This window comes from Suncus etruscus, chromosome 4, assembly GCF_024139225.1.
Source record: "Suncus etruscus isolate mSunEtr1 chromosome 4, mSunEtr1.pri.cur, whole genome shotgun sequence".
Lineage (NCBI taxonomy): Eukaryota > Metazoa > Chordata > Mammalia > Eulipotyphla > Soricidae > Suncus > Suncus etruscus.
The window spans coordinates 50,831,985-50,857,541 of record NC_064851.1 but is presented as its reverse complement, the minus strand read 5'-3'; the positions used below and the strand labels follow the sequence as shown (position 1 = coordinate 50,857,541).

At 36.3% G+C, this 25,557-nt stretch overlaps 1 protein-coding gene across 4 annotated transcripts; it reads right to left on the bottom strand.

Moving 5' to 3' along the window:
- Positions 1-1,657: 1,657 nt before the first annotated feature.
- Positions 1,658-25,557, bottom strand: CNR1 (cannabinoid receptor 1). Of its 4 annotated transcripts, none has more exons than XM_049772245.1 (3): positions 25,117-25,181; positions 14,688-14,823; positions 1,658-4,604 (listed from the first exon to the last, which is right to left on the bottom strand). In XM_049772245.1, the coding sequence occupies exon 3, from the start codon at positions 4,543-4,545 to the stop codon at positions 3,124-3,126; it is 1,422 nt and encodes a 473-aa protein (XP_049628202.1). In that variant the 5' UTR covers positions 4,546-4,604; positions 14,688-14,823; positions 25,117-25,181; the 3' UTR covers positions 1,658-3,123. The 4 variants fall into 4 exon arrangements, with proteins under 4 accessions (XP_049628202.1, XP_049628203.1, XP_049628201.1 ...); XM_049772246.1 differs by lacking the exon at positions 25,117-25,181 and adding an exon at positions 24,604-24,810; XM_049772244.1 differs by lacking the exons at positions 14,688-14,823; positions 25,117-25,181 and adding an exon at positions 25,297-25,557.

The window sequence follows — 25,557 nt, the reverse complement described above, 5'->3', positions numbered from 1 at the left end:
CATCAAGAGAAAATAGAGGTTCTTAAAGACAGCCTTTCTAGTCCAAATATCATTGTTTTTTAAAGTAAAATGTTCATTGTCACTATGTGACTTAAATATTTCTGTGAAATATTTGTAATTCACTTTGACTGAAAAAAATTAAAAAAAAATCCAAACATTTGGAAAAGATAAGGCAAATAAATGTGATGGTTGATATATTTTTCTTTCTTTTATATTTACAAATAAATCCTATAAGTGAATCATAAAAAATTTTTATATGTTAAACGGTTGGGTATTTTGGCCCTTTCACAGATTTATGTAATGGTAAAATGCAGATCAGAACAGTATGTTACCCTCGGAGGGAAGTAGAAAAGTTGAAGTCAGACCTTACAAAATGTACTGAACTCTTAATTATATTTAAATTAATAGGTCTAATTAAGGAACTAATTAGTGAATAGTTCTAATTAAAATAATTATAATGAGTATATTCATTGGGGAGAACATTTGAGTCACTTAGGTTGGTAAATTATAAAGGTGTCAAAATAAATCAAACTGAAACAAAGATCATATAACACATACATGATATTTCTCAGAATATCATTAAGGACAGATAGAAATGTTGTCAGCCCCATTATCCCTTAACTTATCTTGAAAGCACAACATATTGTAGGATCTACATTGCATAAGCACAAATACAACTTCATAATGAATCCTGGAATTGATCTATCAATGAAAAGAATTTCAGCCCATGACATTTTCATAGCTTAGAGGTGAAATTGATACTGCCTAGTAAGCTCTAAAACATGTAGTAAGATGTGAGACAAATCCTGATTTTTTTCATAAACAATCTTTTCTCCATTTTCTAAGGAGATATTAGTAATCTTCTAGCACCCTAAGCCTTCATCTGCAAAGAGGGGAAAGTAAAAAAACCAGTAGATGCTCTTAAGTTGGAGAGATCATGAAAAATATCACAGCTTAGTTCACACTCAATAATTACCTTTAGACTATGAAGGGCCAGCAGGAAGGAACACACACTATTTCATCAAAATACTTGGATATCCAAAAGGTTTGAAATCATTAAATAAATGCTATATTTTTATGATATACCAAGTCTCAGTTTCTATGGGAGCCATGATTTTTCCATATCATAAGGTGAGTAAAATGTCAGAAGTGAAGTGTCTTTTCAGAGATTTCAATGCTTTTGGGAAAATGCATGTCTGAGCACCCCATGGCAGCATAAAGCTGTATTAGATTGAGGTAAAAAGAGGCAAGTAAGCTGTGCTCATCTTTAAGTATCAGTTTTCTAAAGAGAAATAAAACTTTTACCCCATTCCTATCTACAAAGTCAGATGATGGGTTCTCACTAAGAGCATCTGAGTCAAGCAGAGAAGCAGCCATATAGCATCTGTGCATGTGTGTGTGTGTGTGTGTGTGTGTGTGTGTGCGTGAGAGAGAGATTGTGAGAGTGAGAGAGTGAGAGTGAGAGAGTGAGAGAGAAAGAGTGAGAGAGTGAGAGAGAGAGCTCCTAACAGCCCTTTTCTTTCATACCCACCATCTTACCAGAATCCTTACCCACATATATCAACCAAGTAGTCCTACTTCAGCAAATATGCATACTGCCATATATACTAGGATTATCCTGCCTGCCCATATGATAGGGAAAATGCTGCTCCCTTTGTAATGACATATCTTCATGGAATTTATCAATATTGGGTGCCCATAAACCAAAGCCCTCTCATTTTTTCAACATTGACTCAGAAAATACAGGCCTTTGTTTCTATGATGGTCATTGATTGCCCCTTGGTAAATACTAGTCTTATGAAATACCTAAGATCAATTTAATTGTACCTGACTCAATCTCTTGTGTATGTAGGAGGTATTTTCTGCATATTTGTGGCCAGTATTCTTATTGGCATGATTTCTGGAAGAACTCAAATTTAAAAACTGAATTCATGTGCAAGAATGCAGCAAATTGTACAGTTTATACTGTCAGTTTTATCACTTTATAACATTACTGCAACAGTTACAGGATAAAACACACATACACACATTTATATTCACACTCACAGTTATAATTCTACTGATTCAGACAATACTTTTTAATTGAGGGGGAAAGTAGACTCTTATTTGGCTACCCAGGTTTAAAATCTACTTATACCTGGAATATAAGAATGCAAACTCTTCAAGTAAACAATTGCACATTGATAACAATATACATTAAGATTGACACATGCTGTCTTAATAGTCCAGTAATAGCTAAATACTAAAGAAAGTCACAGATGATAGTCAAAATTGTCAGTATGCCTTTGCTCTTCCATTCTGGAGTCCATCACTCAACAGAACAGCAACAGTTCAGAAGGTAAGCAATGTCAGTGGTAGTGCAGAGCTAATGCATTTTTAAGCATCAAAGAATTCTGCTCAGGTCTTTGAATAATCTTCAAGTTCTTCCTGTTGTGTAACAGAAAAATAAACCTTTATGGTTATTTAAGTGTTAAGTATAGATATTTGAAAAAAAATATTAAGGTCTTTAAAGTTATAACATGGGATTAATTTTTTGAAAAGGTAGTCTCACTGGCATATCCCATTGTTTATGTTTCATTGTTTTGAGAAGTCTACCCTTCAGTTTTACTGAACTAGACAACTTTATATAACACATCATAAACAATGATACACAACTCACGGGACACAATACATTTTACGAAATACTCTAGGTTAAGTACTATATCTGTCTTAAAAATGGACATCTCTGATACTTATGGACAAAAACATTACACATTATCAAGAAAGTGTGGTTACAAAGGCAGTAGTCATTTGATGCAATTTTTTTCTATAGTTACTTAGACTTCAAATTGTAATGGTCAAAAATATCACTCCTTTTTTGTTAAAACTTCAGTAAAGGATGTTTTGAGATGTTGAAATCACACTCTCTCCACTAAAAACCTCTAGAAAAACTGAGTTTGAATACTACACTATTGAAATGTTAGAGAACTTATAGTTGATTGTGGTGACAATCACCTTTGCACTGAACATAGTAAGCCTAAACAAATATGACCAAGGAGACGAGAGATGTCTAGATTTTGAGCTTCTTAAAAATAAAAAAGAGAAAAAAAATTCTTTTCCTGTACTTCCAGGGAGGCATTGGGCTCACAGAGCCTCAGCAGACGTGTCTGTGGATACAGACATGGTCACCTTGGCAATCTTGACTGTGCTCTTGATACAGCTCTCTGCGGCCCTGTGAACACTTGCTGCATTATTGGCATGCTTATGCAGGCAGTCTGAGTCCCCCATGCTGTTATCAAGAGGCTGTGCTGTGCCTTCACATGAGGGGAACATACTCCGGAAAGCATGTCTCAGGTCCTTGCTCCTCAGAGCATAGATGATGGGGTTCACGGTAGAATTGAGCAAGCAGAGCATACTGCAGAAAGCAAACACCGTCTTAATGAGCTTGTTCATCTTCCCAAAGACATCGTATACCATGATCGCAAGCAGGGGGCCCCAGCAGATGATTAAAACCACAAGGATTAGAACCAGGGTCTTGGCCAGTCTGATATCCATGCGTGCTTGGTCTGGCCGGGTCACCTGGACCTTGCCATCCTCTGATGTGTGGATGATAATGCTTTTCTGGGTGCCTCGCTGAATCATGCGGACTGCGTGGCTGTGAGCTTTCCAGAGGATGTACATGTATGCATACACAATGAACAGCAATAGCACACTGGTGACCCCAATCCAGAACATTAGGTAGGTCTCATCGATGAGTGGGAAGATGTCAGAGCAAACTGATTGAAGTTTCTTGCAGTTCCACCCCAGGAGAGGCAGCACAGCAATCACAATGGCTATGGTCCACATTAGACAGAAGGCTACCACAGCCTTGGGCCTAGTGACGATCCTCTTATAAGCCAGGGGTCGGTGAATTGATATGTACCTGTCAATAGCTGTGAGAAATAGGCTCCCTACAGAGGCAGTGAAAGAGGCTGTGACCCCACCCAGTTTGAAAAGAAACACATTGGGGCTATCTTTGCGGTGGAACACATGGAAGTCAACAAAGCTATAGACAAAAATGACACTCCCCAGGAGGTCTGCCACAGCCAGGCTGCCGATGAAGTGGTAGGAAGGTCTGCAGCGAAGACTGCGAGAATGCAAGATCACACACAGCACCAGCAGGTTCTCCAGCACTGTGAAGGTACCCAGTGTAAGGGACAGCACAGCGATGGCTAATTGCTGGCTGGGGTTGAGAATCATAAAGCACTCCATGTCCATAAAGTTCTCCCCACACTGAATGTTTTCTTCATTTTCCTTGTAGGTTGAAAGGGACTTGTTGAAGAACTCAGTGATGTTCCCCTGGTCGGCCCCAGGGCCCAGCTGTGGGGTGTCTCCTGCAGTCATCTTCTCTTGGAAGGGACTTCCCCGGAAGGAAGACAGAGGGAATTTCTGTGGGAAGTATCCTAATTTGGAAGCCATGTCACCTTTGATGTCTTCGTATTGGATGTCATTGGAACCCACATAGAGGAGGTCAGTGGTGATGGTGCGGAAGGTGGTGTCTGCAAGCCCATCTAGGATCGACTTCATCACCTCTAACTTCTGTTAGACTAGGGGAGGACTGGGAAAGAGATCCTTAGCAGAGAATCCTAATGGGAGGGAAAATACAGAAGCTGAATCATGAGACTGTTCAGAAGGAAGCAAAAACCTACCCCAAAGTGTGTTGCCCTCATGAATCTGCATTTCTATCTCTGAACAGCATTCATTCAACAAAGTAAATCCACCATTGAGCTTGAGAAATGTTACCCTGTGTTGGATCTTGTAGTACCTGCCAGACAATGCATGTTATGGTTCTGTTGTTTCATTAAGTCCTAGGAATTTAAGTCAAGTTGTGACTCCAATTTAGATCTCTAGTGCGTGAGAATAGAGCTGAAAGAAACATGCTGTAGGTATGGCATTTATTTAACTGTTGTGTTTGGAGAACTCATTATATACAACAGGTGGCAGCCTTTGGGGAGAAGGAGAGCAGCTGCTATCACATTATCCTTTCAAGAAAGATATCACCCTTTTGTCACATGGGTCAGATGAAGCATACTAACCAACCAAAGTTCTAGACAGTATGGACTTTAGGACTGAGTTATGTGATCTAGTTGTGAAGGGTAAAAGGAAGGAAGAGCAAGCACATGGCCATGAATAAAAACCTGGGTTCTGGTCCTGATTTGTCAGGCAAATTTTCCTCACTCACACGAAGGATTTAAACTAAGCCATGGCTGAGGAAAACTTTTAAAATATCTATACCAATGCAGAAAAATATCATGGTGAGCAGGCTGGCACTAAGGCTCATGGAAAGGCCAAGAACTTTCACCCTGAGAAGAGGTGCTAATAAATAGTGCTGCCAGACTGCTTTTCCCAGTGTGCCATGCATACATGGTACCACTGGGTGGAAGACATAACTTTATAAAAAAATATGAAATCTTGCTTCTGAGAACAAGGATTGAACTAGAGGGGGTTATGTTTAATGAAATAAATTACAGAAAGATAAGTATCAGATATCTTATTCATATTTGAGAAAAGAGAAGCAAAGTCAGGGAATGGTTGCAACCACAGTGAATCTATAAACCCATGCACTAAGAGTACAGCAGAGGAAAGGAAGGGTCTGTGGTGAGGAAATATTAGAAATTGGGTGATGGTTGTGGTATGGTAACATATACTTGAACTAACATAAAACTAAAGCACTAAAACTGGTTGACTCATAACGTAATGCTAATTCAATTTAAAAAAGAAAAAAATAAAGAAAAAGACAGCAGCCAATGTCTTTCAGGAAAAAAGAGCTGGGAAAAAATGGTCAAGAGGAGAGGTCAATTCTTTTACAGTTACTAAAACTAAAAAAACTTGATTTTGTTTCAAAATGTACTTTAGGATAATAGGCTTTACTAGCATAAAGTGTTTGTTTAAAATGCATCTTCCAGGGGCCTGGAGAGATAGCACAGAGGCGTTTGCCTTGCAAGCAGCCGATCCAGAACCAAAGGTGGTTGGTTCAAATCCCGGTGTCCCATATGGTCCCCCGTGCCTGCCAGGAGCTATTTCTGAGCAGATAGCCAGGAGTAGCCCCTGAGCACTGCCGGGTGTGGCCCAAAAACCAAAAAAAAAAAAAAAAAATGCATCTTCCAGTCTGGAGCAGTGGCTCGAAGCGGTAAGGTGTCTGCCTTGTCAGCACTAGCCTAGTATGAACTGCAGTTCGATCTTCCAGTGTCCCATATGATCCCCCAAGCCAGGAGCAATTTCTGAGTGCATAGCCAGGATAACTCCTGAGCGTCACTGGGTGTGGTCAAAAAAATCATCTCCCTTGCAACACTATTCACAATAATCAAAATCTGGGAGCAACCCAAGTGTTTACAAACAGATGACTGGATAAGAAAATCTTAGTATACAGACAGCAAATAGGAGGAATACTACTCAGTTATATGAAAAAAATAAAAGTGTGGGGCTGGAGCTGGGGATCGAACCGAGGTCTGTCCTGGATCAGCCGCGTGCAAGGCAAATGCCTTATTGCTGCACCACTGCTCCAGCCTTATCATCATCATATTCACGTGGCTGAACCAGGACGGACCTCGGTTGGATCCCCGGCATCCCATATGGTCCCCCAAGCCAGGAGCGATTTTGTGTGCATTGCCAGAAGTAACCCCTGAGTGTCACTGGGTGTGGCCCAAAAACCAAAAAGAAGAAAGAAAGAAAGAAAGAAAGAAAGAAAGAAAGAAAGAAAGAAAGAAAGAAAGAAAGAAAGAAAGAAAGAAAGAAAGAAAGAAAGAAAGAAAGAAAGAAAGAAAGAAAGAAAGAAAGAAAGGAAGAAAGAATGAAAGAAAGAGAGAAAGAAAGAAAGAGAGAAAGAGAGAGAAAGAGAGAAAGAAAGAAAGAAAGAAAGAAAGAAAGAAAGAAAGAAAGAAAGAAAGAAAGAAAGAAAGAAAGGACGGAAGGAAGGAAGAAAGAAAGGAAGGAAGGAAGGAAGAAAGAAAGAAAGAAAGAAAGAAAGAAAGAAAGAAAGAAAGAAAGAAAGAAAGAAAGAAAGAAAGAAAGAAAGAAAGAAAGAGAAAGAAAAAGAAAGAAGGAAGAAAGGGAAAGAAAAAGGGAAAGAAAGAAGGAAGGAAGGAAGGGAAAGAAAGGGAGAAAGAAAAAGAAAGGGAGAAAGAGAGGAAGGAAAATAGAAAGAAAAAGAGAATAAGAGAAAAAGAAAGGAAGGAAGAGAAAAAGAAAAAAGGGAGGAAGGAAAGAAAATAAAAAGAAAAGAAGAAAGAAAGGAAAGAAGAAAGGATGAAAAGAGGAAAAAAGAAAAAGGAAGGAGGGAAGGAAGGAAGAATGAAAAAGAAAATAATTTTTAAAAATCTAAAAAAAATGATCTCATGTGTGAGATATAAAGAAATATAAAGGAGAACACCAAATGCTGAAAGGCCAGAAATGATATGATCTTCAGTAGAAAGCTTACCATGGGGTGGATAACACTGGAATGAATGGAGAGGATGTGGCACTGAAATATTTCATGCACAAAATCCTATCACAATTAAAAAAAAAAGTAAAGTGGCTCTTGGGCTAGGAAATATATAATAGATAAGGCACCTGTTTAAGTAGTGCACCAAAGACACAAAGTAAAAAAACATGGCCCATTTTTTTCAAATTCTAACTCCCTATAGGTTGGCTGACCCTCACAACTTCCTAGACCTAAAGCACTGACCTCACCACATGCTTTCTTCTGTTCCATGTCTCTTGCCTTTTGATCATGGCCTAATAGCTGCTGGAATGATCATTGCATGATTTATGGTGGATGACATGACTCTCTGGTTCAACCTCTTTGCCCTAAAGACCCAGTTCAAATTTGCTCCCAAGGCTTCCCTTTCAGTCTCTAGTTCTACAGCCTCCTCAAAGCAGCTCTGCTCTGCGTCCCAGATGAGCATAGCTGAATTCCTTTCAGATCTGACCCTTTATCATTTGTCTCCAATTCTCTGCACTTCCTCCCCCCTCCTTTTTTTTTTTTGGCCAAACCCCGTGACGATCAGGGTTTACTCATGGCTGTGTGCTCAGAAATCGCTCCTGGCTTGAGGGACCATATGGGACACAGGGGAATCAAACCATGGTCCGTCCTAGGTTAACACGTGCAAGGCAGACACCCTACCGCTTGTGCCACCACTTCGGCCCCTCATTTTCCCCCTTTTGTTTAAACACTATGATTAAAAAGCTGCTCATGATTGAATTTCACTCATATAATGTACACTACCTTCACCCATGAACATTTCCTGCTACCAATGTACCGTTTCCCTTCCACACCCATCAACCTACCTCTGGGGCAGGCATTCTCTCCCTCCCATTTTGCCTTCTATACACTGTGGTTTGCACTATTGTTAGTGAAGGGTACCGTGCATATCACCTTATCTCAGGATGAAATCTAGTTAGTTATCAAGTTCTTGCCTCTCTCCAATCTTTCTCTCCATAGCTCTGGCTTTGTCATTTTGACCTCATCAGAGATTCAATTCTCCAGACACACCAAATTCATTTCAATTTAGCTTGCTTTTGCTCCTTCTGCTCCCAATATTTCCTATTACCACGATCTTTTACTCCCTTTCTCCCTGGCCAGTTCCTCCTCATCAGTTTGGGGTTACTATTTCTGAGAGCTTTGCTCTTCTACAGTTGGTATCAAGAGTCTCTGGCTCCTAAAACAGAAAGACTTTTATAATAGCACTTAACTAAATTTTGTTTCTTTGTGCTTGCATCTGTTTATGAATATTTTTCCCTCTTAATGATTATAAAATCATGGAGGGAAAAATACTTATCAGTATTTACTCATAGAATTTAGAGTAATTCCTGGCACATCACAAGGGCGCTAAATCAGTGTATTTCAAAATAAAAAAGAAAATCACTCTCTTAATAATCATGAAAAATAAGAAGTTGAGTCAAGGTAACTAGTTTTAAAACTGTCCAATGCAAGAAAATGCTCTATTTAGTTCCTGGTATTATAAATGAAAGCTGCCTATTGGAAGGAGCCAAATGACACAGACAGCTTGGACAAGAAGCAAACAAGAATACTAGTAGTATCTTACTACATAATGAGCAGAACAAATACAACTGGGCTCCCTTCACTCTTTCATGCTCCTGAGATGTCTGTAATTAGCAGCATAAGGCACTCCTAAACCAAGGAGCCTGAATCCTCTTTGATGACTTTTTTAATTTCCCTGCTCTGTCTGCATACCTTCTATGCACTGTCCTAGAATAGGGTCCACAGAAGTCTGGGAATAGCCTGACTAGAAGCACGAACCTAGAGTCTAACCACACAGATACTGAGTGTGTGCTCAGAGTTCACTAAGTCCACATAGGTTAAGGTAGTGTGCAGATGAGTTGCTAAAAATATATAAAGATGGAAAATTGAAAGATCAAATCTAATAGTCCAGTTCCTGTACTATGAATCTCTCAAGCCCTCAACTACAGCCCAGCTATGACTAACTCTGGAGCATTTTTTGCTTCCTTGTTTGCTCATCTATCTGATCTATATCATGTCTTCACCTTATCCAAAGAATGTCCTATGGTCCCTACTATTGGACTAATTCTTAAATTTTCTCTTTGAAAACTTAAGATCTTCAAAGCACTTATTTATCTATCAATGCTTGTGCCATGTCAGAGAGACATGGAAGGGAGATACCACTTGTGAGAGAGTTCTTAAAAGTCCTGGCATGCCATCCTCCAATTCTGACACAATAGTCCTGGAAAATAATTTGCTGCTCCTTAGATTACAGGTATCTGCCCTCCTCCCTTCCCCTCTTTTTTCACCTCTTCCTCTGCCCCAAATACTCATTTCCAAGCTCTCAATTCAATTTAACTTGTGACAAAGTTATCCTCCATTTCTGGAAATTTCTGGAATTGCCTTTCCCATTCCACAAAATTAATTTCTTCAGTTTATGCCTTTTCTTTTGTACAGGCTTCATCTTATCTTTTGATCGTGAGTTCACATACTTTTTCCTTATGTGACTTACTGAATAGCATGATCAAAGAGAAAGAGGGCTGAGAGCTGGGTCACTTAGAAAAACTCATGTGACCTAATAAAAGACAATTGGATTTTATTAACTGGTACATTAAAACAGTGATTTAATTTTCTTGTTAAGGTTTTTATCCCTTCTAAAATGATAGGTGAGAAAGATAATTAATTCAACGAATACATGGCCTGAAAATTACAGAGTGAACTCCACGTTTTTGAGCAGCTATTAAGAGCCAGTCCATGACCTCCAGCATATTGCCTTCTCAGATAGCAAACTTGTTCCTGCTGATTCAAAATTAAAAATAAATTTATTTAAAGTGTTGATTGTTTATATGTATATATCCCACTGGTAAAAAAATGCACATAGTACACAATAGAGTCTCTCATCCCTGTATCCAAACCAACTTTTCCTCCTCAGAGGCAAGAAATTTCTTGCTGCTCTTTAAAGAAATGCTCTATGAATATTTAAGCTAATTATTAATACTCTATTTTAAGCAAGCATTAATGCATTAATTCTGGATTTACCTTGCCTTTCTTCTTAAAGGTGTATGTTTGCATACTAGTATACAAAAGCTGTCCCTAAACTTCCACCCACTTAACAGCTGCCTTTGGATCTGCTAGATGAATGTGATCAGCTCCCATAGACAAAGGTTTAGCTTATTATCTCTTGCTATTACAAATAATATTGCAGTGAGGTATCTTTGAATATATCATTTTTTTCACATTTTTGGGTGGTATTGCAAATCTTCCTAGTAGTGCAAATTCTCAGCTTGAAACTAACCCTAAACAACTGCATCGCCTTCATGGATTCCATGTATACTGCAAAGTCTTGTTGGTTTTCCCTTTTTAAGCATTTGTTGTGAGTTTAGTGTACGTAGGTTGCATTCTGATAATCTTACAAGTATTAAATTGTTGCTTTTTATAATGGCTCCATGAGATGTATGTTGCTATTATCCCTACGTTACAAATAAATGACAAGCATAGAGATAGCAATTTGTCATTCACATTGTTAGTAGATGGCAGAGCCTGAATAAACCCAGAGATTTGGTTCTAGAGTAGTTTTCTCCAGTAAAAATGCAAATTAAGTCACATCTAGAATTTTAAATTTTCCAATACTCAGGCAAAAAGATAAATACAAATTGTGAAATTTTAATAGTTCTTTGATTTAATCTAATATATCAAACTATTCTTTATGAAAACTAGTCACATGCAAATGCCTAATATTTTGTGTATATTATTTTGAACAGTAATGGTCGAGTTGCTCTTAGATTCTTATAATGCACCATTTTTCTAATCTAAGACTATCTTGTTCTACTATCTTCCTTCTATTCCTTCTCATTCTAACCAAAACATCCATAATAGATATTACATTGAATTACAAGTTAGCTGATCAAGATTACTGTCAGACCAGAACTTGAATATGTAGTGATAAGCCTTAGTATTTTATCTGTGAGAATGACAATATATCTAAATAACATTATTGTCTTGAACACTCAATTCAAAATTACATGTAAAGCACTTAATATAGTGCCTGACATAAAATTTAAGTCCCAAAAAATAACTCTCATTGTTAAGTACTATGGCTTATAATATATATTATTATTTCTATTTTAAGATAATTCATTGTCTTAGTTAGAACATAAGCTTCTGATTAAATTTCTGGCTCTTAGAAGGATACAGAAAATAGAAAATATATACCTGGATGAAAGAGGAAGAAATTTCATTGACATCTATTACATTCCAGGCATTTGAGACACTTTACATATATTCTATGATTAAGTTGTCAGGTGCTTATTTATAATCTCTGTTTCAAATGCTGAGGAGATTGAAGTAATTAGATGCTGAGTAATTGTTGAGTAGATAAAGAGCTGTTAGTGAAACCATGTCTCTCAGACTTCAGTTTTGGCTTTTTGGACTAAGCATTGTTTGAAGAATGAACTATGGACTAGGATAGTCTCTCTCTTTTCTCTTCGTTTAGGGATCACATGTAGAGATGCTCAGGGCTTTTGTCTGTACTTAGAGATCACTCCTGGCAAGCTCAGGGGACCATATGGAGAATTGAACAATATGACTGCATCCAAGGCAAGTGTTTTACTGACTGTACTATCACTCATCTAGACCTTCCATTTTGTCTCTTAAGGCTATATTCAATTCTCAAGTTTTTTACAAAGATGAATTAAAGCATCTCTGTAAACAATAATTAAGATGAACACTTATTAAGTCACAATTTCCTACTCCAAGCCAACAAGATAGATGTTACTGTCCTGACTTCAAGGATAAAAAAATTTTATCAGAAATGTTCATAAATGCTTTCTTAATAGTATGAGCTAATATAAAGGAACAAAGACCTTCAATTATATGCTCTATATTAAGATCACCAAATAAGTACTCCCAATCTACCATATCAATGCTTTAAAACAAACTAACTAGTTAAAAATCTGACTCTGGGCATGGTGTGGTTGTGAGACAGAGAATTTCACTCTGCTAAACACTAAATAATTAAAAAATGATTTAATTAATAGTTTATTGCTTTAAAAATAGTTAACAAAATAGGCATGTTTTTAAAAACAGTATAGTTAGAATAGCTTATTAATTTCAAAAATCAGTGAGCACAGGATATTTGATCAATTAATAGGGTGATGACAAGAAAACTGCTCTATATATTTTGCTAATTCTTCCCTTTATTCCTACATTTAGATTATTATAGTAATTTCCATCTAATATTTTTGGATTGAGCGCTTTTCTGAGAGATCATGAGTAATATAGCTTAGGCCTTGGGGGACTATGATGACATTAATTTTGTTTTTGTTTGCTACTAAGAAAATCGTAATTGGAAATTTCTAGCAAGGTGTGTAGATGCATCTATTAAAGGAGTAGTTGATTTTTAACACAGTTAATGAATGACTGACATTTAAGAAGATTTTCCTAGGATTTTGTTTTTAAAAAGCCACAAACATATCCTAACAATTAAAGCTATAAATCAGACCTTTAAAACAATAATATAGTATGCTGACTCTTTTTAAAAAACCTTAAGTTTTACAACCTTTTTTCCTATCTCTCCACTTATTGACTGAAATGTAACATCAAATTATACTTCATGGTATAATCAAATAAACATAATAAAGTAACATTAGTATGGAGTTATAGAAATAACCTAACAAGAGTCCATATATTTATTTCTGCAACTATTAAGGGTAAAATGATCTATGTTCTTATTATGCTGGACATGAAGTCAGTCCACACAGCAAGCCTTCAAATAGAATTAGATTCATCTCTATATCAGTATAATTTAATAGCTGGTTATTTTAGTCTTCCTGGCCTCTTGAAGACCTTGCTTGTTTTAGATATTAATCACTATTGTAACTGGCGTCAAAATCTCTGCAATACTGACCTGCATAGCATCTCTGCGTCTTGGGACAAGACAATAGAATATTTGCTTGCTGTCAGTTGTCATGTCCAGGAAAGCAGAAAATCCTCTAAAAGCATAGAGACTGATGATCCTAATATAATCACATGCTCTTTTAGCCCATCATGTCCCTCTTCTAATATCTGAAGTTTATAAATACTTTATAAAAACAAGGAAATGCCCACACTATCAAAAATGGTCAGAACCTAGTAGATCAATGCAAAAGTACCAGCATTTTGTTAACTATTCCTACCCCACTCCACAAACACATTTTACTAATTATTTGTTTGCAATTCTCTTAAAAGAGCCCTAGGAAAAGTTCACCAGGAAGAATGAAGGTGCTAGAGGTATTTGCTATTCCATTTCTCTAAAATTTAGTAAACAAAATTTTAGCTGACTCATATTGCATTATGACTAAGTCATGTCCTCAATATGGCAGATCTCAGGAGTCAACATTCTAACTTGATGAATGATGCTTGTGCCATGGCTGGATGGGCAGCTGTTTTTTTTTAACCTTTACATAACCATTAGAATGTTATAATTATTAAAGCAGTTTGGTCACTTTTTCATCATCTATAAGAGAAATAAATAATTTTCTTAATTATCTTGGTAAGTCATGCAAAAATACATAATATTCCTTACTTGTATTAATGTCAGTTCCTTTTCTCATATATAAAAGAAAATTCCATTATGCTAGTAATGCTTGATTGGTTCTCAAAGCTTCAGGTTTTTATATATGCTCCAATGTAGAAGAAAACTTATTAAATGCACCATTTCCTCTGATCCATTCTTACTAACAATATGAGTGAGTATTAGAATTTTTAATAAAAATATAAGCTAATATTAACTACGCAATACGAAACTCTTCATTTCTGTTCAAATTTAAACTGACGTATACCTAATTATTTCACATTTAAAGGCTTATTAAAACTTGAATTTCAGAAGTCAGAACATGATGACTTTAAACTGCATTGAATCAATTACTATTAAAAGAAAAAGCTATCACAAAGGCAATTTAATAATATCAATATTTTTATTTAATACTTAACTGTGTTCTACAATTGGATATTATCTCCTATGAAGTGCCTTTTGTGAAATTCCTTTTTATACAATATATGAAGAATGTAACTGAACATGATTGAAAGACTTCCCCCAAATATAGTACTACAAAATTTTCAATAGTCCTGTCAATACAAAAATATTCCATAAGACTTTCCTCATATTGCATATGAGTTTGCTATTAAAAGTTAAAACAATATAATAATACATAAATAGTTTGCCCCACTAGAAGCCAGTTTTATTATTCATTACCAACAACAGCATGCTGTCCAATGATGACTTTCAATTCCCTGATTCAATCTTCAATGAAGGTGTATGTTCTCTTTGAATTCATGCTCATAACAATTAAGTCCATCAAAATATTGTCTTCTTTCTCTAGGTTCACATCCTAAGAAAATGTGGGAGATTAAATGTATATCATAGAAAACTCCAATTCTTAATTACTTTCAATAAGAAACATGTGAATAGGGCTGGAGAGATAGCGTGGAGGTAAGGCGTTTGCCTTGCATGCAGAAGGACGGTGGTTCGAATCCCAGCATCCCATATAGTCCCCCCAAGCCTGCCAGGAGCGATTTTTTGAGCGTAGAACCAGGAGTAACTCCTGAGCACTGCCGGGTGTGACCCAAAAACCAAAAACCAAAAAAAAAAAAAAAGAGAGAGAGAAAGAAAGAAAGAAACGTGAATAAAAAGTTTTTGCAAAATTAGCAATTAATTCTTGATCAATTTTGGCATTTAAGGACAAAGTGTATAGTCAGTTATAAATAATAATTTTTCTCTCTGAATTGATTCTGTGAATATCAGTGACTATTGACAAATACTATCTAATGTATCTTCACTACTATATTTTATGTAGGTATATCTTTTGTCTTCACTACACAGAAAGTAAGGATAGTAGTTTCTCCAAAACCAGCAGATTGAAGAGGGTTCCTCCTGACTAAGACATGATGGCTCTTGGAAAACACATTTATTCTTCAAATAGAAAAAAGAAAAATCAATTGGAATCACTCAACCTTGAGCAGTAGTTTTCATAGACTCAGAAGATGACTATCCATGTTGAGTTTCAAAAATCTTGGGTGAGGTCAAGGCAGACTAGACTTTGTGAATGTTAAAATGTTCTAATGAGAGTGGTCAACTGTCAGTGCCCATACTGTGCAGAACTGGACCACAGTAGTAATGTAGGTGATATGCAGGTCTCAGTCTCACTGGTTTATTGTAAGACATTTTTGAGTGTATTCTTTATTCTAGGTCTGTAGACATATGTCCTGTATAATGGGACTTATTCATATATATTGACTAAATAATGAATCTAGGTCAAAAAACAAGGGGAATGATCCTCCAATCCACCATACTGCATCAAAGACAGTTAATAAAATAAGAAATAAAAATAGGAATATAATGTTTTGTATCCAAATAGTAATGAATTATGTCAATCCAGTGCCTACAAGTGTTTTGAGCACTTTTCTTGAGCACCAAGTAAAGATGATAGTCAATGCTGTTATGAATTGGTTTTTTTGGTATCTAAACCTTTCAAATCAAATGCCTTTAAAATAGGGACTGGTCTGTTAAGTCCCATACTCTATATCTGTTTCTAAAAATTTATTGGCTTGCATTAGCAACATGACAGGTATATCTTACAAAATGGATTTTAGTATTGAATAGATTTCTTTGGCATAAAGCCAGTGGATTACTAGGGCATTAATCTGACTCTTCTTAGTTGTATATAAATTCCCATCTGAAAACTAAACTAAACTAAAATATTATCCAAATGTATAAGTTACAAAAAAAATCAACAATTTATCCCTGGATCTTCTTAGTATAAAATTGAAGCTGTAAGGGTCAAGAAAGCAGCTTAATAGATCACATGCTTAGCATGTGCAAGGCCCTGTGTTCAATTTCAGTTCATCAGTTAGGTATGGCTCTTCTGCACTCTATACCTAGCACAGTCATGATGGTCCCTATAAGAAAAAAATTAAATTATATTTATGGCAAAAAAGTGAGCAAAGATGAAGTATCTTCTTTTGATTCTTCTATTTATTCTGATTAACTGTTTACCCTGAATATGTTCTGTGAGCCTCAATGTTTAACCTCATGATAAAACAATATCTAAAGAGACCTGTGTGATATGCACAGCCTCAAAAGAATTCTAATTATAGGTTTCTTATAAACCTTTAAAGACAAATTATAAACTGTTTATGATTTACATTTTCCCTCTTTCAAATGAATGTTATTATGTATTGATCATTCCCAAAAGAGAATATTTATCTATGTCCAAGCACATTTTCAAAACAAAGGTTGAGGAAAGTTATGTAAAAATTCAACCACTAGATGGAGAGAATATTATAAGCCCCTGGGAACCAATTTGTTATTATATTCAGTGGACATAGTTCCTGCTTTGGTTGAACAACTGCTGCTACAACATTTAATGCATTTTACAAGTGAACTAATTAGACATAAATAAGAAAATATGTTGTAGAAGGTTAAACAGGTTATTACTAGCGCCAACAAAAACTAAGTATCTAATTGCTTTTCTGGGGCAAAAGGGCATTAAGAAAATTTAACGTATTGATAAAATGTTGAATAATTGGAATTCTGAATGAAGAAGGAAATTAATATTGAGTAAGGAAAGTAGTTCTATTAAGGAACAAATGATATATTTATGCTAAGAGATAAAAAAATGTCAGAAGGAATGTCTGAGAAGCCCAAAATCATTTCTAATAACACTCAACTCATTTCTATTTTATGAAACATTTGGCTTTCTAATTTTCAAATATGAAATAATCAACACAAGTCATAACTTTATGATGAGAAAGAATAGAAAATTATTTTCTATTATTATAGGGGCTAAAATGGAATATTTCACAAGAGAACAAAATATTATTTATGCAGTTACAGAAATTAAGAATCCATAGTTTTTGTAAATAATTCAGATTTGCTCCTATGTTTTCTCATCAGAATAATTTTGAACAACTTTTGTTATTATGTAAAACCAGATTTTAATTATTGTGTTCCATTCAAAGATGATATTTTTTTTAAATTGAGTATTTAAGAATCACGTATTTCAGTGGAAATGTTAAACAAAAGCATTTTAGAGTGTACTCACTTTGAGAAATAAATGGAAAATATGCTTTAAAATTCAAATCATTATGTACAATCAAGACTGAAAGAAGTGAGTTTCATTAAAGATGCAAAAGAATACTCTGCAGTTATGGTTATAAACTAAGTTTTCAAATTGGAAGCTTGTACAGATTTTTTGTTTTGTTTTGGAATACACTGGCAGTGCTCAGAGGCTACTTCTGGTACAGTGGTTGGAGGTTATTTCTGGCAGTATTCAGGGGACCATCTGAGGCGCTAGGGATAGAACTTGTACCTCCCTCATGCAAAACATCCTCTCTCAGCCCATTAAGTTTTCTCTTTGGCTCTAAGTACAAAATTTTTATACCATAAAACCGTGAGATAATTCTCATAGTAGGTCCCATATATATTTTTTTTCTTTATAAAACACACATAGTTTTTAGATGCTCTCCTCCCCTGCACTCAGGCTTCAGCTCCATGTGATATTCATTCTATACAACTCACTTCTTTGGGGGAAAAAGTGTGTCTTATGGTACGAAAAAAATATGGTACTTATGTAAGTTCAAACCTCTTCCTTGGGTTTATGTGGTACAGTTATACAATTCTGAGCAATCAAAATATTAATATATGGAGACCTATGAGAAAGACAAAGCATGGGGGGGGAGAACTCTTTTCAAACTGTGAAAAACATTCAGTTAGATAAGAAGGAAGAATATTTTATGACTATTGAATTTTAGATCAATGATATGGATTGTTAAGGAAGTCTGCTCCTAATCAGTAATCTCCAAAAGATCTTTAAACCCAAGGTAATTCTACTTGACTGGAATAGTTTAGCTTACAAATAAAGTTTAAGGGGTGGCAGACCACTCAAAAGATTTTAAGCTTCAACATGTTTCTTTTTACATCTTTTCAGGAAACACCAACATATATCTGCCTAGCAAAGTCACTTAAAATGTAGCATATACTTAGACAGTATGCAGACATAGTTTAAGAATCTCATACAATTTTTCTCCTACTCTATTTACAAAATCTATGATAAGTTTGATAGGCTTGCTAGTCATTTCTTTCAATGTTATTAAAAAGAAACTCATTTTTACAGAATATAAATAGATGGAGCAAGGAGGAAATGGCTTAAGAAGTAAAAGTAATTACTATTCCAGCTTAAGTTTTTAAGCTGGAAATGTTTGAGTCTATTCTTTACCCAAACCATCTATCACAGAAATGAAACCAGAAAATAACAAACTTCTATGAAAAATCTGCAGTAAACTTACATAATGCATATCCACTCAAATTATCTTACAGAATTATCCTGGTAAGTATGCAATTTACACTGCTTGTAGCTGGTTAGTATCTTTCAAAAAGATGAAACTGTGTCCCAAAGCATATTTTGGGATATATCTATGTAAAGATAATCTGGACAGGTTGACTCTTCTCTAATTATTTTATCAATAAAAATGGATCACAGATTATTTACAATTAGCTGAGAACTAAAACCACTCAAAGATTTCTTTCTGTAATGAATTAGGTAACATTTCAAAAAGTAGTTGTGTACTATCAAAGTCAAATTCCCACACATTAGAGACAAAATTCTTTGGATAATCTTTTGCTTACTTTGCTTATGTATTGAGTTGTTTAGCTTTTTTTTTCTTCCATGGGCATATTGCTTGCTCACCATCACAAATTCTTCAAAAGCTAGAAAAGCATTTACAAATTCTGCTAGCAATACATTGAAATGAGTTGAAAATTTTATCCATTTTTCATGCACATTGGAATAAACCAAAATACTTAGCTCAGAGTGAGTTAAAGTTCTTTTTATGAAGTCAAGGTGATGTATTTTTAAATAAAGGAGTAAAAATCAAACAGGATGAAAAAAGAATAATACTTTTGATATTACTAGTGTTCTTGCTATGTTAAAAACAGAAATGTGTTTGTCCAACAAAAAGTAAAATTATAACATTTTCTAGTTCAAATATCTTATATGGAAATAGATATTTACTCTTTAAAAATACATTGGAATTTTTTTGTTTTTTGGGGGGGGGGCACACCCATTTGATGCTCAGGGGTTACTCTTGGCTAAACGCTCAGAATTGCCCCTGGTTTGGGGGAACCATATGGGACGCCATGGGATCGAACCTCGGTCCTTCCTTGGCTAGTGCTTGCAAGGCAGACACCTTACCTCTAGCGCCACCTCACCAGCCCCATGAAGGAATTTTTTTATTTAAATGTAAAACTCCTAATACTTTGATACTTTCACTTATAAGACACACTAATTTCAATTGTCGTCTCAAAATATATGATCTGAAAGAATGGGTAAAGATATAATAAGAGAAAGAAGAAAAGCCTGATGTTTAAACATAAACTTTAAAAATTGCTTCCTGTTTATATTTTAATTGTAATTAAACATACTATTATTATACTCAGATTGTGAAAGGATATGAGTATATATTCAATTACCACACAGATTGCCTAGCATATCTTTAGAAATGCCTTTGCTTTTCCTTAAAAAGTAGTAGCATGAGGCCGAGAGATAGCATGGAGGTAGGGCATTTGCCTTACATCTGGAAGGACCGTGGTTCGAATCTTGGCATCCCATATGGTCCCCCGTGCTTGCCAGGGTGAATTTTGAGCACAGAGCCAGGAATAACCTCTGAGCACTGCTGGGTGTGACCCCCCCAAAAAAAAAAGTAGTAGCATGTACTTAGCTAGTAGAAATTGAAAAACAAATACTGTATGATACAATTTAGGAATTTATACTTTATAACTTGCAGTTTAAAACTTTAGTATTGAGAATTGATAACAATATTGATTATTATCAATACTAGCAATTGTATTGATAATTGGTAAATCTTAGTTCAACAAATCCAAATTCTAAACAAGAATCCAAATTGGAATGGAAAAATAAGAAATTAGGTAATAAATAATATACTTCGTGAGAAAACTTATTAGCAATCTCTTTTAGTTAAGAAAAGTACTTAAATTATCCTTCGCTTCCCCAAAACACAAATTTCACTTTATAAAACATTTAAGAATATAGAATACCATAATAGTTTAAAGAATAAGTTAACTAAGAAAATATTGATTCCTATCTAAGCCATCTCAACTCACATATTCAAAAACAAAACAAACAAAAAACAAAGCAACACTTTGAAAGCTTTCTTGAAGTGCAAGATTGAAAAATTTTTCCACTGGGAATAAAAAAAATTCATAATATTCTAGAAATAACTTTTATAATTTTGCCAGGTCCATTTGCTTGGGTTTGGTGAGTAACAATTCTTCCCTCAAAACTCATATAAACATAACAATGAACTGGGAAAACTGTGATCACCAAGATTTAAAATTAACCTGTCCAAATGAAACTTCTGAATTAGAATATAGCAAATCACTTACTGATGTTAATATATATACATATATATAACTCAATGAAAATGGCATTACAATATATTTGTAAATGCAATTGTCCTAGAAAAACTAAAAAAGATGTACTTTTGTTTTAACCTTCTGGCACCTGTCCAGTGAAGAACTATGACCCATGAAACTTTTCAATAGTGATGTCACACTGCTTTATGTAATAACTCTAGACTATTATTACTGAATGTCATAAATTTAACTGTTAATTTTCATTTTGTAATAAAGTAATAATCTTCTATATTTTCTTCCAAACTTCTTTCTAAAATTAATCAATGACTAACAAGTGGTAAAAACACTGTTACATCCATCAATCAATGTTTATGATAAAATAGTATAATCAACTTGGTTATGTCTTTCTGACATATCTGCAAGAATCGTTGTATTCTACATTGAAAAAGGTTTTTTTCACCAGACCTGGAAAATAAGAGCAAACTTGTTTGGTTTCAACTGGATACTTCCTTTTGCCACATCTTCAGCATCTTGAGGTATAGATGCCTTGAGTTTGGCACTTCCCCAAATTCACACATTTGAGAGCATAGTTCTAGGTCCAAACTTTTATTTGGGTCATGATGATATAATCTATGAAAACGTTTGCTTGGACATATGTATTAAAGTGTTTATTCACCCCATAATCTTAAATCATACAATTATATATATGTGTGTATATGTATATATGTAATATAGATATACTTATAATCTGCTACCATGTGTATTTTCAATATGTATTGTTTCTGTTAGTCCAGAAAATATTTTGGAGAACTCCAATATCCAAAGTTAGTCTAATTTTCTCTTATGGGGTGGGGGCGATGGCATAAATGGTAGGGCATTTGCCTTGCCCGCACTAGCCTAAGACAGACCACAATTCGAGCCCCGGCGATCCCATATGGTCCCTCAAGCCAGGAGCAATTTCTGAGCATATATCCAGGAGTAACCCCTGAGCATCACTGGGTGTGGCCCACGCACCAAAACTAATTGCTCTTAGAATATAAAAATTAAGAATTACATGATTAGTGAAAATTAAATAGAAACTCAGTGACAGTATGCTGAATCCCCAAACCCCTCAAAACAGGATCCATGCCATCAGAACACAATGTTAACACTATAAGAACAGGATTAGGAAGATCTAGAGAATCAGTTAGAAAATTAGGAAGTAAAAAAACAAAAATCTGCAACACAAAATAAATTATTTTTTCATTAATTTTACTACCTAACTTCAGACAATAAAAGAGAACTCATCAGAGCTTCTGAAATAATATCTGAATGCCATATCTGAACCTGTCCCTAAGACAATTGTTTTCTCCAAAAAAAAAGAATGTTGGTTCCAGTTTGTTTCAGAGTCAAAAGCAGAATTATAAATTATTTAAGCCACAAGCTGGTTTCACACTCACAGATTTGTCATTCCAATTAGAAAATGATGAATACAAAATAGAAGAGACAGTCTTACACTGGTGGTGGCATGGCATCTTTCTGCAGGAATGAAAGCTCTCCCATATTTCTTGAACAACTGAGCTAACACAATGGCCCCATAACAACAAGCAACAACCTCAAGGGCAGGCTACATCTTATTAACCAAATTCAAGATGAGGCAACCCAATCTGCTTTTACTCATCATGTATTGGTAGGAATATCCCAATGCAATGTATCACTCACTTATGTAGTATTCCTGGGGAGCTCATTATGGGAAATAATCTCTTTCCTTATTAGGCCAACTGTTTTCTGGAAAAAAACATTTGGTAAGGGTGGTGACCTATGAATTGCTATTATAAGTTCCATTTAATAACAGTTTGTTCTTATACAACAAATTATCCCAATTCTAATTGCATACACAATATGTAATATAGACTAAGGCATCTAAATTTCTTGATGATGAATGTGAATTCGAAATTAAAGCAAATAAGAACATCCTACAATTGTTTTTAAAGAATGTCTCAGGATTGGTTTTAGAGATTTAATAAACTGACACTGCATGCTAGACATTCATCAACACAATCAATGGGGCTGCTGCTTTCTTGAGAAAACAGGTAAACCAATTCAAGAAGCTTTCTCTTGAAAGATACTGCAATATGCCACAAATATCATAGATCTGCTGGAGGATTTCATTTCCAGGCGTTTCATCTTGGTAACATTTACCAATTTCAGTATTTTAACATTTTGAAATGCCAAAAAGAACATACTGATCCTGCAGCTAGGCTTATTAGAGAAGAACAGTCTCAGGCGAGACAGGGAGGCATAGAATCCACTGGGAAAAGAGTAACAGAAAAAGACAGAAAACAGTGTCTCATCAAGGCAAGCAACACTCCAATGTGAGATGGGATTTGCACCAGCATTTAAAACTTTACAGGCCAAATTAAATAATCGCACCTATGATTATTTAAGGAACAAAGCTTCACATTCCTTTCAAATGCACAAATACTGATACTAGCAATTGAAACTGGGAGCACAAACATCTCATTTGCCTTCATCTGCAGGCATAGTACTTTCATTTTTGAAAGCTCATAACTGAGTGCCCCCTACCACCAGCCCAACGCGTCATTCTACTCTCACATGGAGACTTAGGAACACAATGAGGCCTCTCCCTCACACACACACTTGATACATATCTCAGCCATGATTGCTCCATGTTGGAAAGACATCTTTGGAACAAAAAGAGTCCATGTATTGTAAGTTCTGATATTCTAAAAATGGTTAGTTTTGAAAAAAAAAAAAAAAAAAAAAAGGTCCTTTATCAAGACTCCTATCCAATTACAGGAACTGCTTTTGTGTCTACGGTCACCTGCAATATGCAACATTTAAAATTCTGGAAATGTAAGGATTCTGTTCATGGGTAGAGTCAGAAAATAATTGGTCTCACTTTAAGAAACTATATATGCCTGTCTTTTACTCTGTTTAAAAAAATTTACATGAGTTAAGAAGACAGGGAGGAGGAAAAGAGAATCAGAAAAAACAGGAACAGAAAAAAAAAATCATTCAGTGCTTCTTCCCTTGCAAACTGTCCACAGGGTGGGATTAGAAAAGCAACACTTTAAATCAGATCAAATCCTAGGGGAACCTTAAAGGCTGGCTGTCTGAGCTTCTCAATATTCTGCAAAATAGATTGATTGTAGTGGTCATCATACTCAATATCCACTGAGTTTCAGCTAAGAAATTGCATCCCCCATTGTTCAAACACTATTAACTCAGTGATAAAAAATGAGAAGCCCTGGGACCCATAGAGATCAACACCTTTACAACCAGTAAATCTTTTCTAATCTCTTACTGGAGTAAACGCCCGAGGATACTAATATCCTATGAAAATACCAACAAAGGAAAAAATAGCTCTTATTTTAAGGAAAATAAAAATTACGAGACAAAATGACTAACAGGTTATTAATATTCTTTCTCATATGTTCCATATTTTAAAAACTAAAAAGCAAGGCATGCACGTCAAACATGCATGTTAAAGTTTCAGGTGCCCAAATGACAGTTCTCACGTCCATCACAGTAAACACATCTACCTTAGGGACGGTTTTCACGTCCATCACAGCAAACACATCCACCTAATGGCCAGTTTGGACTTAAAAGGTTCTTTCGACATTCACATTTAGAGATTAGTTCAACCTACATTAATTTTTTTTTCTCTTCGAAGGACAGTTCTTGGAGCTCTATTTATTTTTTAAATTCTATATCAAAAGTTTATTATTCGACATACCTTTCTTTATAGGCTATTTCCTATTTGACTTCAGACAGTATCTAGATCTGATGCAGAACCCCATCTCTCAGTCCAGGAAGGCTTCCATCGCGGATTGGTTTCCTGCCATTCTGCACTAACTCAAGCGCCTGTTTTTTCCAACATGCACAATCGCATCCTCACTACCAGCAGACCCCTCCGTGCATGCTGAGCTCGGGCCACACACACACACACACACACACACACACACACACACACACACACACACACACACACACACACACACGCACACACGCACGCACAACCACTATAGCTTTGCAGGAATCCCCCCAGACGTAGTAGCAGCAACACTCCAGGGTGCACAGACTGGGGACCTCCAGCGCTCAGTAAACACCAACGCACGAGTCGCTCACTCACACCCTCAACAACTACGAAGGACACTTGGGGACCACGCCGGTCAGGACCCTAGAGGGCGTGAAGCAGGGGTGGGAGGGGAATGTTTCCAAACACAGCAGCAACTCCGCTCGGCCTTACCCTTCGCTCCCCCCAGTCCTGGGTGGAAAAGCTCCATCCAGCAGCCACCGTCCGCCACGCCAGCCCCAGGGGCAAGGGCTTCCCAGCCCGAACCCCGAACGTCCACCCGCCCCAACCCCGCGACTCGCGGGTAGCCCGATGGGAGCCCGATGCCCCCAGTCCTGGGCCGCAGAAACGCACCCGCAACGCGGGCGCCCCGGAGAGGTGGAGGCGGAGAAGCCGGAGGTGGTCGCGGTGGACGCGGGCGCGGCTAGGTAGGGCGGCGCGGGGTGTGCCGGCGTCGGGAGGTCCGCACCGCCCGCGACAGTGGCTGCGAGGGGCCCCCGCGCTCCGGCAGTCCCGCGAGCCTCTTCTCTTCTCTCCCCTTCCCGGGTCTCCGCGCTGGCTCCTCCCCAACTGGCCCGGCGTGAGCTGTCCCTGCCTCTCTCTCTCTCTCCCTCT